Source organism: Aotus nancymaae, unplaced genomic scaffold, assembly GCF_030222135.1.
Source record: "Aotus nancymaae isolate 86718 unplaced genomic scaffold, 86718_ANA_hifiasm-v0.15.2.pri h1tg000003l, whole genome shotgun sequence".
Lineage (NCBI taxonomy): Eukaryota > Metazoa > Chordata > Mammalia > Primates > Aotidae > Aotus > Aotus nancymaae.
In genome coordinates, this window is record NW_026988414.1 from 74153319 (window position 1) to 74172015 (window position 18697).

Here is an 18697-nt window from a genome sequence, read left to right on the forward strand (position 1 = left end):
TCAGATGTTGAGATGCAGGAAAGAGGTGACTCTGGTCCCCAGATGCAGGTCAGCTGCCAGAGGCTGGCTGGGGCTCTCCACCCGCTGACCCTGGCTGTGCTCAGGCGCCGGTGCTCAGAGCCCTCATGTTTCTCCTCCTCTCTTCTGTCTACACTCAGGGCCAGGCATATCCCCTGGGACCCAGAATCTGTCTCCATCGCCCCCAACCCTGCAACACCCTCAAGAGGGAAAGGTCTAGAGAGTGATGCCTCTGCAAGTCAGAGAGCGCCTTCTGGAGAGGATGAGCCTCAGAGCCCCTCTGCAACCCAATGCCGGCCTCTCGGGCCACGTAAGGGGATGCCTGGCTTTTCTGGATCCTTGCTGCTTCCTCTGGCTTTGGAGAAGCGTTGCTCTTGGTCCAGACCAGCAGAAGGCGTCCTCGTAAAAGTCTCCAGGAGGCACCTTTGGTGGTTCCCTCCCCCGCCCTTCCCCCTTGGTACCATGTCCCCACCTTGGGATCCGAGTCCAGGTCTCCCCACTCCCTTCTCTTTGCTTCTCCAACCCCTTGAGAGGTAGCCGGGGAGGGACAGGGGTGTGGAGGCCAAAACTCAGGCTAGTAAATCTAGGGTGGGGAGCATTTATTTTTATTTTTGTTTTGAAGCTCTTTATAGAGGACCTGGCCTTTCTCTACTAAACTGGAGGGCTTTGGACCCATCACCCGAAGACTGGCCCACCTGCCCACACAGGTGGGGGCACAGGAGGTCTGGGAGGCCCCAGGAGGTGGAAGTTCAGAGGCCTGCCTGGCCCTGTCCTTCCCCCTGGCTGAGCCCAGGGGCCCTCTGTACACAGGCCGACGTGGACAGGGGCCCAGTGCACAGTTAAGACACAAACACCACACAGCTGTCCAGAGCCTCCAAAGCACCGTTTTATCCAGGCTCCGGGGAGCCACGTGCCCCCAGCTGCCTGCCCGCTAGTCCTCAGGGGGGCACTGGCACTGCAGTGGCCTCGGCCTGAGGCCCTCTGAGAGCCCCAGCCTGGCCTGCTCCCAAGCCGCTGACACATGCATGCTTAGCCCTTGGCCCGTCAAGATGGGGCCCTGGGAATGAACTGGCTGCAGACCCTCCTCCATCCCACACCTCCAGGGGCTCCATCACGCCATGTTAAATAGCTTCCTTGCATCCCCTTTAAATAAACCCATCCCCAGAGCAACCCACCTACCCTGCACCCTGAATATATTATTCTATTGGTTTACGCCTTCTAGCTTGGAGGCGCTCTCTCCTCCTGCTCTCTGCTCCAGGGAATCCCATCTCCCTAAAAACAGAGGGGAAAGTTTTTCTCTCAACTCTGGGGCAGAGACAAAGGGTGGCCTGGGTCGGAGTGGAAAAGCCAGGAATCCCTCCTCTGCCCTCTTCAAAGCCTGGGTCAGGCGTGACTTACCCAAGGTCACAGACCCAGGATCCAGAGTCATGACCCACGTAGGAGGTTACCCTGGTTTTGACAGCGCAAACCAGCTCTGGGGCAGCAGGACCGAACTTCAGTCTGCATCCTGCCTTGGCCCCTGCAGTTCTCCAGGCTCGGAGTGAGCCGAGGGAGGCTCCAGCTCTCGACTCCACTCCACTCTGTCCAGGACCCCTGGGACTATCTCCCAGGACCCTCCACCCCTGGTGTCTCCAGGTCTCTCTTGCTCTGGGGATACTCAGACAGCACCCGGGCATGGAAGCAATGGGGCCCGGGACATGGGTAAGCCTTTCCCTGGCCCGATCAGCACCTGGGCCCAGGCCAGGCCTCACACCCAGTACTGGCCATTCTTAAGGGCAGGGTTGGGTGTCCGGCAGAACTGCAGCAGCTCTGGGTCAGGCTGGCCTCCTGGCGGGGGCCCCTGGCCAGGCACAGCTGTAAGCGGGATGGCCTGGCCTGGCTCCACCTTGCGAAAGGTCTCAGTGTCACCAGCCAGGCCGTTGCGGGGCTTGGCAGTCAGGACCTGGACGTTGTGCTTGCCTGTCTTGTTGCGTTTTCGGAGGTAGAAGAGCAGGGGCAAGATGAGCGCCAGGAGCAGGAGGACCAGGCACACGGGGATGATGATGCTGAACATGTTGGCCTCAAGGAAGGCCAGGAAGCCTCCCTTGGCCACAGTGGGCACGGGGCTGGATGCCATGGGGCCTGGCTCGCCTGTGGGGGTGCCACTCTCTGGCTTCTCTGCTTCCGTCCGGGCAGCCTTGGGGACACTGAGCAGGGCCACGCTGTAGGGTCGGGCAGTGTTGTAAGGCTCAGTGGCAAAGTCCAGGGAGGCCACAGCAGGGGGGACGCCCTGAGCCCACAGCTCCAGAGTGAGGCTGTCGCCTGCGGGGCCAGGGGCCCTCCCCTCTGGCCTGCCCACCTCCAGCCCCAGCCTCCCATCCTCAAGGTCCTGCTGAGTGAACTGCTCCACCAGCTGGCTGCCCCCAGGCTCTGTTCTGGATCGGGGCACGCGCACCACGCGGCCATGGCGGGGTCCCGCCAGGAGGCGAAAGCGGGGCACACTGCCCGTGCGGTTGGCCAGCTCGCCAGCATCTAGGATGGTGGGGTCCAGGCGCAGGGTGGCACCCTGGGGCCACGGCCCGCCTGTCCACACATGCAGCAGAGCCGTCACCGTGACATTCACTATGGCGGACGTGTTGACACCCCTAGCCAGTGCCAGGACTCTGAAGTGGTCATGAGAGGAGGAGAAGTTAGTGAAGGCAAAGACCACCTCGCCCTGGTCTATCTGGAGCTGGCTGAAGGTCGAGGCGGGCTGCCCGCCCACCAGGAGATGCCCGTACTGGGGTCCCTGGATGAGGTGGTATGCTGCCTCTGGCTCCTCCCGATCTGAAACCACCTGGAGCTGCTGCCGGCTCAGTGAGGAGCGCCCCAAAGCTTGGGGCACCTCCAGGGGTGCCCGCAGCTGCACCTCGATGGCAGATGGTAGGATGTCCACGGCCAGGGACATGGGCAGGGGTGGACTGGCCCCATCAGACATGCTCAGCTGGAAGATGCCTGCCACGCTGCTCCCGTTGGCCACGAAGGCCAGCCGCCCCGAATCCACGTCGGCTTGCGTGAAGCGGATCACAGGCCCCGAGCCGCCACCCACCAGGCTAAGGAAGCCATTGTGGGGTGCCCGCTGCACCTCATACTCAATCTCCCCAGGAGCTGAGTCTGGGTCCACCACGCTCAGCTGGGCCCGGGAGATGGGGGCTCGAGAGCCTCGGGTGAGCCGGAGTGGGACAGAGGCCTGTGGTTGAGGGGGCCGCTCATTTACATCCCGCACCGTGATGGCAAAGGCCTCTGAGGTTTGAGGTCCTGCCACGGAGGCCCCTGATGGCCCCTGGAGGTGGGCACGAAAGCGGAAGCCATCTTGCTGGGTGCCTCCACCGCCGTGAGCATACACCAGCTGCCCTGCAGCCAGCTGGGACTGCAGAAAGTGGGGCTGCCCGGCGTGGAGGGGCTCCTCGGACACCAGCAGCTGGCCCCGGGTGGGGAACCGCGTGACCTGGAAGAGCACATCATGCTCTGAGCGCTGGCGTGACGGGACGCTGGCCAAGAGGTTGGAGGCATCCAGGGCAGCCACGGTGATCTTGGCCCGCTGGCCCTCGGGGACCCAGAGACCTGGGGGTGGGACACAGGCTATGAGGGTCCAGCGCACTGAGGGAAGAGCCATGGACCCTCAGCTGGGGTGGCCCAGGGCATGGGTGTGCCTCTCGCCAACCCTCAAGCCAGGTCCTCCAGGGCGGGGCTCAGGGTCCCCAGGAGGACGAGGACTATGTCCCTGCTCTGATGTCAGAGCTTCCCCACTCAGCATCCCTGTGACTTCCCTGGTCCTCGGGGTTGAGACAGGAGCTGCTGACCCGGCCTTGTGTTCCCTCCTCTCTGGGCCTCTCCCATTGTCCCCCGCAACCCCGAAATCTTGCCAGCTCCTCATGCTGTTCACCTTTGTTCTTCCAGAGGCGGCTGGGGCGCTGGGGACAGGCAGCCTCAAACGACACAGCCACAGTGAGGGTGACAGCCACGTCCCGGGCAGGTGGTGAGGACAGCTGGAGCTCTAGGGCATCGTGGACCTCCCAGAAGGGCTCAGGGGGCATCTCGTGCTCATACAGGATATTCCCAGCGTAGACCTAGGGGAGACACCATTGTGGGGTGAGAGGCAGGTCCAGCCCGTGTTGTCCAGATCTGAGCACTCCTGTCTCCTCAGGCCCCACTCTGGGCTCTCCTGGCTGTGCCCAGGTCTGTGCATGTGACCCGCTGTCTCCTCACAGTGGATCTCATCAGGCAAGGCAGTGCAGAGCTGGGCTCTAGAGCCGGTACCTGGGCTCAAAGGCCAGCTCTGCCACCCTGGGGAAACTGCCTAATTTCTGTGACCTCTGGGGAATGCCATGGCCCATTGTGCTGCCCTCTGAAGTGGGTCCTTCCTCTTGTGCACTGGATCCTAGCCCCTCTCGCCTACTGAAGATACCACTCCTCCTGTCTGCTGGCTTTCTCCGGTGACGTCAGCTTTCCCCCAGATGCATCATTCCCTCATTATGCAACTATGCTATTCTTTTGTCTCACTTACATGAAAGCTATTTATTCCATTTATTTATTTATTTATTTATTTCTGAGACAGGGTCTTGCTCTGTTGCCCAGACTGGACTGCAGCGGTGTGATCATGGCACATTGCAGGCTCAACCTCCAGGGCTCAAGCAATCCTCCCACCTCAGCTTCCCGAGTAGTGGGGAAGGTACAGGCACTTGCCACCAGGCCCACCTCATTTTTTCTTATTGTTTGTTGAGACAGGGTCTCACTATGTTGCCCAGGCTGGTCTTGAACTCCTGGGCTCAAGCAATCCGCTTGCCTCGGCCTCCCAAAGTCCTGGGATTACAGGCAGGAGCCACTACACCTGGCCAGAAAAAATGTTCTTGACTTCACATTTTCCACCCGCAACACCCCTGCCCCTTCGCTTCTCTTTGCAGCAAAACTCCAAAAAGCAGAGTCCACGCTCTCCCCCAGGCATCCTTGGGTCTCTCCCTGCTCCCCCATCGCCTCGTCTCCTTTTGCCAAGGGCACCAGCAGCCTCCGTGTTGTCGGATCCAGCGGTCTGCTCTCAGCCTCCTCTCACCTCCTCAGCAGCACGGGTGCCGTCAAGCAGCCCTTCCTCCAGGAGAGCCACGGGCTCCGGGAAACGCCACTGTGGGGTTCCTGCTACCTCACAGACCCTCCTGGCCGTGCCTCCTCTTCTCCCCAACATCTTATGGCTGGGTCTCCAGGTTCCTTTCTGTCTACAGGTGCTCTCCATGGGCCCTTGTTCAGTCTCCTGGCCTCAAATGCCAGCTGTGCTGAAGACCCCCTTATTTGTAGCTCCGGCCTAGCCTGCTCTCCCCTGAGCCCCAGACTCACGTTTCCAGGCGCCTCTGTAGATATCTAGGGGACATCTCAAACTCAACCTGCCCCGGCTGCACTCCTGATCGGCCCCACGTCCTACAGTCATCCCGTTTCAGAGACCACAGCTCCGTTTTCGGTGGCTCAGGTCAAATCCTTGGAGTCGCCCTTGCCTGCTCGCTATCCCTCAAACCTCTTCTTCTCTTACCTGGATTGTGGTAACAGCTTCGCGTGTCCCAGCTGCAGTCCCCCTCCCACTACGTTTTGTTCTTAACACAGCAGCCAGAGTGAGCCTTTTGAAGGATAAGATTGTGTGGCTCTGTGGGTCACATAGTGCAGTGTCTCGCCATCTGACCACTAAGGCCCGGCTGTGACCACATCACCCCTGCAACCTCAACTCCCCCCTCACCTCCGCTCCAGCCACACCTGCTGTTCCGTGGGGCTGCTTGGAGTTCAACACCAAGGAATATTCTTCACTCCAGAAAGAAAAGAGGTTTCCTCCCCCTCCAATCAGAATGTGTTCTTTTGGCCTATCTTTTGTCCCCCAGACCCCCGGACCTCCAGGCTCTGTCGCCCAGCCTGGAGTTCAGTGGTGCCATCTTGGCTTACTATAACCTCCACCTCCCAGGTTCAAGCAATTCTCCTGCCTCAGCCTCCCAAGTAGCTGGGACTACAGGCACGTGCTACCACACCTGGCTACTAATTTTTTTGCATTTTAGTAGAGACAGGGTTTCACCATGTTGCCCAGGATGGCCTCGATCTCCTGACCTCACGATCCACCTGCCTCAGGCTCCCAATGTGTCAGGATTAAAGGCATGAGCCACCACACCCGGCCTTACTTTCTCCCTTTAGGAAACACTGGGAACTATTTTTCTTCTGAAAGAAAAACAGGACTTGCGCAATAGTAACATGGAAACTGAACAGGGTCTTAACCTGCGAAGACTCTAGGAGCAGGGCCCAGACTCGGGGAGCAGAACCCAGACTAAGGGGGAGCAGGGCCTGGCTAAGGGGGAACAGGGCCCCGTCTAAGGTCGGGCAGGGCTGGTGCTAAGGGAGAGCAGGGCCCTGGCTAAGGCGAGGCAGGGCCCAGTCTGAGGAGTGGGCAGAGCCTGGTCTGAGGTGGGGCAGGGCCCCGTCTAAGTGAGGGGGCAGGACCCTGGCTAAGCGGGAGCAGGGCCTTGTCTAAGCGGGAGCAGGGCCTTGTCTAAGGGGGAGCAGGGCTTTGTCTAAAGGGAGCAGAGCCCAGGTGAAAGGGCAGCTGAGCCCAGTCTGAAGGAGAGCTGAGCTGTCTATGTGGGGCCTAGCACCTGTCCTAAAGGAAGCGGCTGCTCTGCTTTTGCTGTAAGAGGGAACACAGGCCTTTTAAGAAAATGGGAAGCCAGGCGCGGTGGCTCATGCTTGTAATCCCAGCACTTTGGGAGGCCGAGGTGGGTGGATCACGAGGTCAGGAGTTGGAGACCAGCCTGACCAACATGGTGAAACCCCGTCTCTACTAAAAATACAAAAATTAGCTGGGTGTACATGCCTGTAATCCCAGTCGCTCAGGCGGCTGAGGCAGGAGAATCACTTGAACCTGGGAGGCGGAGGTTGCAGTGAGCTGAGATAGCGCCACTGCACTCCAACCTGGGAGACAGTGCGAGACTCTGTCTCAAAAAAGAAAAAAAAACCAAAATGGGAATCAGGTTTTTGTTTAATTTCCCAAAGGTTGTATGTTGACAATTAACTTTAAAGTATGAGCTGCTTTGTGCAGGCCAAATAAACACATTTGTGGGCCAGATCTGGCCCAGAAGGACTAAAGAGCTGCCAGTGGCAACCTTGGCCCGGGCTGAATGGTGGGCAGGAAGGAAATGGAGCCCCCAGGAGTGGGAGTGGGAGCTGATGCCTGGATACAGGAGCTCTGTGGGTGGGAGTGAGACACAACACAGGGTCCTGAGCTCCGGGAGCAAGCAGTGTCCTCCGGCGAAGGAAATCCTAGACTTGTAGGCAGAAGTTTTGCCTCTTACCATGTGCTCTGAATAACGTTACCTGCCTTCCGCGAGCCTCCATTTCTGTATCTGAAAAATGGGGACACCTGACCCCTTCCCTGCCCATTCAGTGTTGCGGGACAGGGCTGCTGTCAAGACAATACCCAGTCCTGTCTTCCTCCCCAAGTGGGCCAGGTAGCCCACGTAGCCTCTTCCCGGCTTTCCTGGGTGGCACTGCCAGCCTGGACCCTGGTGGCCATTCAGTCTAGTCCTTCGTATTGCTGGGGTGTGGGGCAGCTCTGAGTCATATGAGGCTGTAGAGTGCGAGAGGGTCGCTGATGGCCTGGTCCTGTGCCCTCTCCCTTCCTGGGCATTCTTGACAAAGGCTCCCAACAACTGAGGGTACACAGCTGCTGTTGCCACCAGCCTGCTGAATATGTAATTGTGGGGAGGGGGCCATAGCAGGAGTGGGGCTCCAGGAAAACACAGATCCCAGGCCTGGGAGGTGTTGATGTAAGGCCCAAGAAACCTTATTCCACGCTGTGAAGGCCACCTCCTTCCAGATGCCCACAGGCTCCCCATCTGAGCCACTTGCTGGGTGGGGACCTTGGCTTTCCACTTGCTGAACACCATCTGCACCTCTCAGGAGGGAGACTGTCAGGCTCAGGAGGTCCTTGCCCAAGCAAGGGAGCTTGGAAAGGGGGTTGTGGGGGTGCTCTGCCATTTTCAAGGGCTGGCAGGGGAACTCCTGTGGATGTACTTGGGGCAGTCCTGTGTGCCATGGCTTCTGAGTGACAGTCAGCTCTGCGCCCCACAAGACCCCTCTCTACCCAGAACTCACTGGCATCACGTGCTGGGTCCAGATGCCCGTGCAGCCTCCTGGTGGGAGTATCAGGTGCACTGCCTGCCCAGGGCAGCCCATGGAAGAGTCTGCCCTGCTCTGCCCTGCTATGCAGCAACTCCTGTTCTGCCTTCAGGAAGAGGTGTTCATTTAAGCAATGGCTGCTGGCCCCATGGCACAGTTACCACAGAGAGTCTGCTGCTGCCCATGGCTGAGAGCTCTAGTTCTTCCTGGCAGTTTCTGAAGCTACCAGGACAGATGAATGGCAGCTTCACCCTTTTGACCTACTCAGCTGCTTTTTTTTTTTTTTTTTGAGATGGAGTTTTGCTTTTGTTGCCCAGGCTGGAGGGCAATGGCATGATCTTGACTCACTGCAGTGTCTGCCTCCCAGGCTTAAGCGATTCTCCTGCCTCAGCCTCCCAAGTAGCTGGGATTACAGGCATGCACCACCATGCCCAGCTAATTTTTGTATTTTTGGTAGAGATGGGGTTTCTCCATGTTGGTCAGGCTGATCTCAAACTCCCAACCTCAGGTGATCCGCCCACCTCAGCCTCCCAAAGTGTTGAGATTACAGGTGTGAGCCACTGTGCCCAGCCTCAGCTGCCTTCCATCAGCTCATCTCTCCTAGGATCCACTCTGCCTCTGGCTGGCACCTGAGCCTGAGCCCCAGGCTCACACCTCTGCCTACAGGACCAGCAGCTGCTTCACCTCCAACTCCATCCCCCTAGACCAAGCACTGCCCCTCACCAGCTACTGGGGTGCCACTAGTGCCCCCACATGGTGCCCCCTCTCCAGCCCCTCGGGTCTGGCTGTAACTTTCTTCTGGAAGCCACACCCAAGACCGCAGCCCTGCTCTAGGGCCCTGCCCCAACCTCCTGCATCCTTCTCCCTCCTTCTGGGAATATGAACTTGCCCTGCCAGCCTGGCAGCTCCTGGAGGGCAGGACACCAGGGCCTGGACCATGACAGACCCAGGAGTGTCTGCTGCCAGCGATGCCGGAGCTGGCGCCCACGTCCACATGATGTCTATGGCACAGCGGCTGCCTGAGGCTGGAGGCATCTGAGTGGTGGCTGCAGAGTGGGGCCCTTACCTCTGCCTGAGTGAAGGTCACCAGGGCCTCTCCCACGCTGTCCTGCTGGGCGTGGAACAGCCGGCCCAGCTGGGGGCCCCGTACCACACGGTAGAGCAGGAGCTGGGGGTCGGCCCCGGCGCTGGAGCTGGCTCTGAGGCTCTGGCTGCTGAGTGGCTGCACAGACCCTGTCAGAGGCAAAAGAAACCATCAGCCTTTGGGATCAAGGCCCAGGCCTGTGGCTGCAGAGAGGCAGCGTCACCCTGGCGTGCAAACTTCAGCTCCTCCCGGGCTCCCAGCAACCAGGAATACCCATGGTCAGCACACGCACCTGGGCAGACGGTGAGTGTCCGGCTGCCCTCCAGCGAGAGGAGCACCTGCTTCTGGGCTGTCACTCGGAAGAAGTGTCCAGAGGAAGCATGCTCACCATCAGAGAGGCCGAAGTGGAAGCCTCCATCCAGGGCTCCTGGGGACGAGGGCATTGGGTCTTCTGGCCCGAGCTGGCTCCCCACCTCGGGGCTCCCCTGTGGGCAGCAGGAACCCGGGGCCCGGCCCTCAGCACCCACCTCTGTGTGAGAACAGCACGAGCCCGCCGTCCAGCTGGGCCTGCGTGAAGCTGCGCACCTCGGTGCCCGGCGCCGCCCGCAGCACTACCCGCCCATTGCTGGGCTGCTCGATGGTGTAGACCAGGTCCTCAGGCCCGGAGTCGCCGTCCGTGCTCCTCAGAGCCTCTGCAGGGATGGGCGCCGTGGCCCCCTCCCACATCTGGGGACACGGGCCTGTGAAGGTCCTGCCCTGCCACACTCACCCACCCCTTCCTTCCCGTCCTGGGTGGCCACCAGGGCTCCAACCCCACTGCAGCTCAGGCCTCAGCTGGCATCGAGGCTGGCGCCGCTCTGGCTCCCCTGCACAAAGGTCCCTCCCCGAATTCACCTTCCCTGTCACCCCAGGGAAGGCCACCCTCCAGGCCCAGCCTCCCTGCTCTCCATCTGCCCTAGTCCCAAGTGTCCCTCAAGGCCAGCTTGTGTCCCCTGCCCAGGAAGGCCCCAGCTCTTACCCTCACCAGGTTCTCACCCCCAGAAACCCCTGACTCTGACCAACAGTGCTCCCTAATTTGCCTCACTGATGGGGCCAGGGTCTCCCTTCAGGCCCTCCATGTGTGTCTGGCAGGGGCTGGGCACGTTGGGAATGGTGATTTTGGAAATGGGCCCTCCTTCTAGCTGAGGGAGGGGTGGGACACGCAGAGAGTGGGTGGGCTGAGGGCTGGCAGTGTCCTGCAGCACAGAAGCAGCGCTGGGACGGGCCAGGTGCTTCCAGAGCAGTTCCGGGCCCTGCTCATGCTGGGCGAAGGGGACCCCTCTTCAGGCCTCCCACGGGCAAGCAGAGCAGGCGCCAGTTCCTGAGGTCCTGAGGTCTGGTCTTGCTGGGCCAATTATTTGCGGGCAGTGCTGGCATGGGGCTCACATGCCCGGAAAATGGAGCCCTCTGGCATTCCTGGGCCGTCTCCCCCGGCCCCAGGGAGCCCTCAGGCCAGCCCTGGCAGGAGGGGCCTTAATGTGGGGGCAGGGCCCCAGCGCTGGGCTCCTGGAGCAAACACGGGTGGATGGCCCCACCTGGTGGCCGTGCTGCCACACAGTCGTCCCGGCCTGTGGTTCCTGAGCGCTGTGTCCCACTCACTCTTCAGCGGCCTCCCCACCACCAGGCCGCCCTCTATGGGCACATCCTAGACCACCAAAGCCCCCCAGCGCCCCACATCAGAGACAGCCCAAGTCAGCCCTCTGTGGAACCTTCAGTGGCTCCTGACCGGGAAGGATGCCCCCCAGAAGCTGGCGTTCAAAACCCTGCCACGTGGGCTTAGTAAACGCACGCCCTTTCTGTTCCAGCAGAGCTACCTGTGTAGCCATGAGAGGTTCCAGCCCACGTCTGGGCCTCCACTTCCAGCCCTGCCGAATGGGGGCCCTGCTCTGCTGTGGCACAAGGGGCGGGAGTTTGGGGAGCCAGGCCGTGGCCTTCACTTGCTGGGGTGAAGGTGGGAAGCTTAACGGCTCCCACCCTGACGCCTGCCCTTAAGGGCTTGTAAGTGATTCTGGCAGGTGTTCTGGTCCTGAGCAGCAGGAGAAGAAACAGCAGAGCCACGCGTGGCCGCTCAGAAGTCTGCCTGCCGTACCTGCGAGCGTCCAACAGCAAAACCTCCCGCCCGTGTTCTGTTTCAGCACAATCTCACATCTTTCCTTCCAGCCACCGCGTGAGGCACGCGGCAGGGCCCCATTTGCAGAGGAGGAAACTGGGGCTCAGAGAGGGGGAGCTCTGTGCCAGGAGGGAGGGGACGCTGGCCTCTTTCTCGAAGCAGACATGGGGGGTGGTCCCAGGGATGCTCTCACCTGCAGGCCGGTGTTTGTGGTGAGGACCGGGGGTTGGTCGTTGACAGGCAGGACGGTGACAGTGAAGGCCACAGGATGGCTCTGGCGGTCCGTCTCAGAGGCGTTCGCCATCAGGACAAAACTGTCTGTCAGTGTCTCGCTCCCGTCGTGCACGTAGCGGATGAGCTGCTCTTCCACCTAGAGGCAGGCCCAGGGCTGGCGGTCAGGCCCCAGCAGCACCCTCCGTGTCCTGCCTTTGGGTGCAGGAGGAGACTGACCCTTTCGGGGCCTCGTTTCCATTGTGGAAATGAGAAGAACAAGCTCCAGCTCCCGGAGGAGTTATGAGGAAGAAAGCGGATGCAGTGTGGGAAGCAGAGGTGCTTCCAAAATGCGACTCCCGACTCCTCTCTGTGTAAACCCCGGATGGGAGTCCCGGGGCGCCCTTCACTCGTGCCCGGAGCTGGCTGCAGCCCTGGGCCTCTCTCACAGCCGTACCTCTCTCCAGGAGAAGGCGCTGAGGGTCCTGGCTTGAGGTCCGTCCTCCTTCTGCAGGACCCCGTGCCGGGGCGGCTCCAGCACCTGCAGGCTAAGGCCAGGCAGAGTTGGGAAGTAGGGCCCGGCGACGCGGAGCAGCGGAGGGGCCAGCGTGCGGCTGCCGCCCTCGGGGACGCTGAAGTTTTGCGCCTCCAGTGGGATGGCAGCGGGCAGCACCTCCAGCTCCACGCGGACGCCCTCAAGGGGAGCACCCAGGCCCGAGGCCACATCCAGTGAGAAGGCGTCGCTCCAGGCCTCAGGGCGGGAGTGCAGGTACAGGACCCTGCCCGCGTCCACCGCCTCCTGGGAGAAGTTTTGCACGGGATCCAGGCTGGGTGGCTCATCTGCCAAGGCTCCATGCGACACCATCACCAGGTAGCCGGCACTCGGTGGGCTCTTCACTGAGAATGTGATGTCTGCGGGCGGCACTGCCTCCTGGGCTGCCTGGTTAACAGAGGTCATGAGGACTCACAGGGGGCTACAGAGGGGGTCACAGAGGGGGCCACTGTGGCCCTAAGCAGCCAAAACAGGCTTGATCTTGCCCCCCTGATTCCCCCAGATACCACTGCTCATTTAGACACACAAACACACACATAAGTTCACACACACAACAGCCAGACATGCAGCTGGTCACATTTTTTGTTGTTTGAGACAGGGTCTCACTCTGTCAGCCAGGCTGGAGTGCAGTGGTGTGATCATGGCTCTTTGCAGCCTCAACCTCCCAGGCTCACGGGATCCTCCCACCTCAGCTGGGACAACAGGCATGTGCCATCATGCCCGGCTGATTTTTAAATTTTTCTGTAGAGATGGGGTTTCACTGGGTTGCCCCTGGCTGCTGGTCACATTATACCCACCCCACACCCGGTTACAGGGTTCAGTCACACAGCTTGAGATGCACTCTTTCGGAGAGGTGCATAATCACATGTCCCCAGACTCAGGGACACAGATATGTGAGTTCATCATACGCTGACACGGTCACACCTGTACACATGCTCAGGCTCTGTTCAGGCCTGCGGCTGGTTTGCAGGCAGCATCCTCCCCAGCCCTTGCTATTACCACCCAGGACCATCAGAGGGCGCCCCGCCCCACCCCCTCCTGGACGCGCGGGCACCTCCAGCACAGGCCCTACAGGGCTCATGCCCCGAAGGCCACATGGGCTCCCTCACCTGATGGGTCAGCCACAAGAGGCTAAACTACCCCAAACACATTCCTGCTCTGTGCCTTTGCCCGGAATGTTCCTTCTGCCTGGAATACCACTTCCCATACTCTGCTCAGATGGCCTGTGCTCTTCAGAGCTTGGCCCAAACGCTGCCTCATCCCGCGAGCCCAACCTGCGGCCAGAACTGCTGGCTGCCATCCGCCCCAAGCTCCAGACGTGCAGACCAGAAAGAGAGCTTAGGAGAGTGAGGCCGCGAGCGGGCAGGGACCGGCCTGAGGTCACAGCGCAAGTTGTGAGCCTGCTGGAGGGCCCGTGGCTGCTCTGTGGGGTTCCCGGGTGGGCAGAAGCCCTTGATAGACCCTCCTGGACCCAGTCTGGGCTCTGAGAAAAGAGCGGGGAACATGGGGGTCTGAAGGGCAGCGGCCTGTCTCCACGGTCAGCAATGCCCAAAGCTCAGGACCCATGATGCCTTCCCAGGAAACTGACTGCAATGCAGATTCTCGGGCTCCACCTCAGAGATTCTGTGGGGCTGGGGGGCCCAGGAATCTGCATGCTCAGCCACGCCATCATGACCTCTGCACACAACTTCCAGGAGGATGGGGTACAGCAAGCTCCCCAGAAAGTCTTAGGAACACAACATAGACGGGAGCACATCTGAGACCTGTGCACACATGCAACCTGGAGCCGCCACAGCCCAGGTCATGTGTGTACCCGGCATGGAGGCTGGGAGGAAGGCCTCTACCTGGCCCACACCCCCGCTCACCGCCCCCAGCTCCTCACCTCCAGCTGGTCCCTTCTGATCTCAGCTGCCTCTCCCTGGAAGACGTAGATCTTCTTGTGCCGGACCAGCTTCAGTGGGGCCAGTGGGCTCTCCAGGGCAATGGTCACTTGTAGGGTGGCATCCGTGTGCACTGGCCCCCCTTCCACGGAGAAGGCCAGGGTGTCTCGGGGGCTGAGGCTGCCATTGTGGCTATAGAGAATGGCCCCGTCCAGCAGGTCCTGCTGGGAGAAGGTTGTGGCTGGCTGACCGGCCCGGAGCAGCTGTCCCCAGCGAGGGCCGACTGTGACGTGGTAGTGGACCTCATCCCCACTGCGGATGTCGAGGTTGGTGTCCAGGTGGAGCACGGCCGTGTCAATGGTGCCCTGGCCTCCTTGAGGGACCATGAGGCTGGAGCCGTTGGCCACACGGAGGTAGGGCTCTGAGGCCTGCACCTCCAGCAGCGCGGTGGCCTGGTGTTGCCCGTCGGACACCTGCAGCTGGATCCAGCCGCGGTCGGCCCCTGAGTGCACGAACAGGACTCGCCTCTTCCTGAGGTCCTCCTGGGTGAAGCGGTAGATGGGCCGCGTGGGTTCATCCACGGCCACAATACTGCCAAAGAGGAGGTCCTTGCGGGTCAGCACCAGCTGGGCGTCAGCAAAGCCCGAGTCAGCGTCGCTGAAGGCCACGTCATCAGTCGTCAGCAGCCTCCGCCCACCCCGGGCCACATGGAAGACACGGCTGATGGTCTGCACAGGGGCGTGGTCATTCACGGGCTGGATGGCCACTCTGAAGACACCCCGTACCTCCTCCCAGGCCATGTCACCACTGCTCTCGCCCTGGCGGGTAGCAACAAATGGGATATCATCTTCTGTGGTCTCGGAGTCATCATGCTGGTAGACCAGCCGGCCATGCAACAGATCTTCATTGGTGAAGGATGTCACCATAGTGGTCTTGTCCTGTGTCCCACGCCAAGCCAACCTCCCATGGCGGGGCCGCTCCATGACCTCATAGAGGTAGCTGGCACTGTTGAGACTCTTGACAAAGAGGTGGTCAGCAGAGAGGACACCCTCACCACCCTCAGGCACCACAAGGAGGACGTTGGTGAGGATGGGTGCGTCTGGGTCACCACCGATGTGGATGGGGAAGGTATAGAGTGGGGAGAAATATGGTGGAGCTGTGACACGGAAACGGAAGGTGTCCTCGACTGCCTCCGAGGCACGTGCCGTGGCCGCATAGGTCACCCGGCCAGCCTGTAGGTCGTCCTGGGTGAAGCCCTGACCGTCTGACAGCCTCATGCCCTGTAGTTGAAGGTTGCCTTTCCTGGGAGCCTGAACCACCTCATAGTGGAAGGTTGGGGGGCTTGGGCCTGCCTCCTCCAGGGTGGCCTCCAGATGGGCTGTGGTGAGGGCCTCCTGCTGGGTGTTCTGAGTGTGCAGTGGCTCCAGCCGCAGCATCCACACAGTGGCTCTCTGGATGGTCACTGGGAAGGACAGATTGCTCAGGATCTCCTGGCCCACCTGCACCTCCAGGGCCAGGTTCTCCACGGTGTCCTCAGCGTGGTGCTGTGGGTCGGTGCTCAGGTACCTCACGCGGCCCTGCTCCACGTCGCGCTGGTGGAACGCCTGCGTGGCCCACCACTCAGCACCCTCCACCCCACCAGCACCCTGCTTCTGCAGCTCCCCGAACTGTAGGGCTCCGGGGACGCGGAACAGCACGCTCACATCCTGCCCCACGGCATTGGTCTCCACGGACAGGTTGGAGGGCAAGATGGGCATGGCGGAGCCCTGGGCCAGGTGCAGCCCTGTGCTGCGGCGGATCTGTATAGCCGGTCGGACAGCCACCACCTTCAGTGTGGCTGGGGGGCTGGCCTGCAGTCCATCACTGACCCGGAACGTCAGGTCCTGTGCTGGGCCACTGTGGTGGACATACACCAGGTTCCCGTCCTCCAACTCCCGGCAGGAGAACTCGGTTGCCAGCTCCCCAGGCTGGTCTCGGCGCTCCACGGGGAGACCCAAGGGAGCACCAAGGAGCTGGAAGGTGAGGCCCTCGCAGGCAGAGTCTGGGTCATAGGCCTGGAAAACCTCGGGCCCCAGCGGCTTCTGTGTGTGTTCCAGGATCACCATGAGACTGCCATGTGGGAAGATGATGCGGGGCGGGTCATTGACAGGGTTGACCTGGATGGGCAGGAGGTAAGTTTGGCCCCTCCGCAGACACGAGGGCATGGGCACCCGAGCCGTCACTGACACCTCCAGCACCAGCTGGTCGGAGGTGTCCTCAGAGCTGTCGTGGATGAAGCGGACCTTGCGGTTCACCACGTCCAGGAGGGTGAACATTTTTCGTGCCTGAGCGCCCGGGATGTCCAGCTCGAGCTCACCGTGACGTGCTCCTCGGGTCACACTGAACAGCACCTGAGACTTGCGCAGCTCAGCCTCCATCAGGTCCAGCGTGGGTTGCACATGTCGCCACTCAAGCCAGGCTGTGCCGCCCTCGGCCACTACCAGTGGGCTGATGGTCAGCAGCTGGGTGAAATTGGCAAAAACAGGAGGCAGCCCAGGCTCAGGCACACATGGCTCAGGCAGCTCCATGGCCGGCCAAGCCTCGGGGGCCAGGGTGGAGAAAGCTTCATAATGGCCGTAGGCATCGTCCTCGTACTCCTCCTCCTCCAGCCTGCAGCCAGCCGCCATGTCACGTGTCAGCAAGGCTTCCCGCAGCCCCCACCTCTGGCCATTGACATTGAGGTCTTCCATGCAGCCCAGGAGGGAGGCATTGGCGGCCCCTGGTGTCAGGCCCAGGCGGTGTTCCTGGAGGTGATGAGAGGCCTCTGCATCCAGCCCCCCGAGAAGGAGACTGCCGCGTGGCTCCAGGTAGCTGAGGACGCCACGGTTCGAAGTACGCGTGGGGTACTGGTCCACGGAGATTTCCAGCTGGTGAGCATTGATGTGGACACTGACCTCGTGGGGCTGCCCGTCGGCCACAGGTACACTGTTGTGGAGCAGTACGGTACCCTGGCCCTTCTCAACCACAGCCCGCAGGTGGCCCTCAAATATGTCCACATAGATGAAGTCCCCATGCCGGCCCCCTGCCTGGAAGGCCAAGGGTGCCTGCCGGCTCCGTGTGGTGAGTATAAACTCCAGGGTTCCTTCATCCTGAGTGCCCCATGCAGGGAAGGCAGCCAGAGAGTGGGGCCCGGAGAAGCCCAGGGCCACATCATCACCAGCAGAAAACTCTTCAGCACAGCCCTCATGCACGTCGGGGGTCAGAGGCCGGAGGAGGCTGCGGCCATTGAGGGTGGCTGCATGGAGGCACCCCCTCAGGGGTCGGCTGGTTCCCCTCAGGTACGACAGGCCAAGACTCCCAGTGCCCCCAACGAAGAGCCCGTAGGGGACCTCTAGGGGGGCTTCCGGGACTGCAGAGGAGGCGTTTAGAAGCCCATCGACTGACAACGTGGCCCAGCCCTCTGAGACAGTCAGCACTGCAGTGTGGGGGATAGAGTCACTCAGCGGTGTCTCTGCTGGTGTCTGCAGCCTCAGCTCCTCCTGGCCAAGGACAAGTCTGACCTGAGGAGAGACAGGGAATGGCAGATGGGGGACAGCACTTTGAATCCATCATTTCCCTTATAAAAGCATAGTGGGTTCCTCACAGTTGGGGCCCCAGAGCAGAAAACCCAGGACAAGGGCCTCAGGTGCCACTCCTCTTGCCTTCCTGCCGTCTCTTTACTTACTCACCAAAGGGAACTCTGGGTCAGGCCTGGATGGGGTCTGGGGGTCCTGATGTGAATCGGATGTGGTCCCGCCCACAAGGAACTGACATACAGCAAGATGCTCTCCTAGAAATCCAACCTGTATTTTTAAATTATTCCTCTCTTTCCTTGAGTGAGAGATGCCAGAAATATTGTCTTGTAATCTGGATTTCAACCCTGGAATAATGGGTAACTGGGAATCCCTTGATCAGTCCCCCTCAACAGGGCAAAGTTTCTTGGGATCACTGAAGGCAGCCAGGCTCACTGTTCAGGGATAGACTGATTTTTAAATGAGAATTTAAATGCCCTGTGTTCTGAAAAACAGCTCCCCGACCTGGGGTAGAGGGAAGTCTTGGGGAGAGATGAAGGACATTGTTTCGTCCCCATGACATTGACACCAGAAATGGCTCTGGTACAGTGCTCCCACATGGTAGAATGGGAGGTGGCAGAGTATGGGAACTGCAGAACCAGAGCACTAAGAACTGTAATTTTGGAGTTCTGGTATGGAGCATCTCTGTAGGGGTGTGGCATCGTTGTACCCACAAAACTGAACAGCTATCAGCGCCAGACTGCACCACGCTGGTGTTCAACAGTGACACCTTGTGGCAATAAGAAGCAATGACAAGCAGCAGACTGACCAAGCACTAGTCCTCTCCCTACCGGGGTGTGGAAGGAGACGGCTGCCCCAAATTCATTTTTCTTTTTAAATAGAGATGGTGTCTCATTGTGTGGCTCAGGCCAGTTTTGAAATCCTAGACTCAAGTGATCTTCTCACCTTGGCCTCCCAAAGTGGTGGGATTATAGGTGTGAGCCACTGCACCCAGCCTGCCCCAAATTTGGACTAAGACCCTGGGTTCTTAAACTCTTCATGGTGTGAGGGAAGACTCAAGAAAGAGCCACAAGACTCATTGCTAACAAAGCCTGT

At 60.4% G+C, this 18697-nt stretch overlaps 1 protein-coding gene across 1 annotated transcript in view; it reads right to left on the minus strand.

The window, feature by feature from the left end:
• Nucleotides 1–600: 600 nt before the first annotated feature.
• The window catches only part of CSPG4 (chondroitin sulfate proteoglycan 4), a 37860-nt gene continuing 19763 nt past the window's right edge, over nucleotides 601–18697 (minus strand). Inside the window, exons 3-10 of the mRNA XM_021668232.2 lie at nucleotides 14054–17590; nucleotides 12076–12558; nucleotides 11602–11778; nucleotides 9787–9985; nucleotides 9552–9686; nucleotides 9242–9408; nucleotides 3923–4106; nucleotides 601–3600 (exon numbers count right to left, since the gene is read on the minus strand). Coding sequence (XP_021523907.2) covers nucleotides 1766–3600; nucleotides 3923–4106; nucleotides 9242–9408; nucleotides 9552–9686; nucleotides 9787–9985; nucleotides 11602–11778; nucleotides 12076–12558; nucleotides 14054–17590 — 6717 coding nt within the window. The 3' untranslated portion in view covers nucleotides 601–1765. The remainder of the gene's footprint in view (nucleotides 3601–3922; nucleotides 4107–9241; nucleotides 9409–9551; nucleotides 9687–9786; nucleotides 9986–11601; nucleotides 11779–12075; nucleotides 12559–14053; nucleotides 17591–18697) is intronic.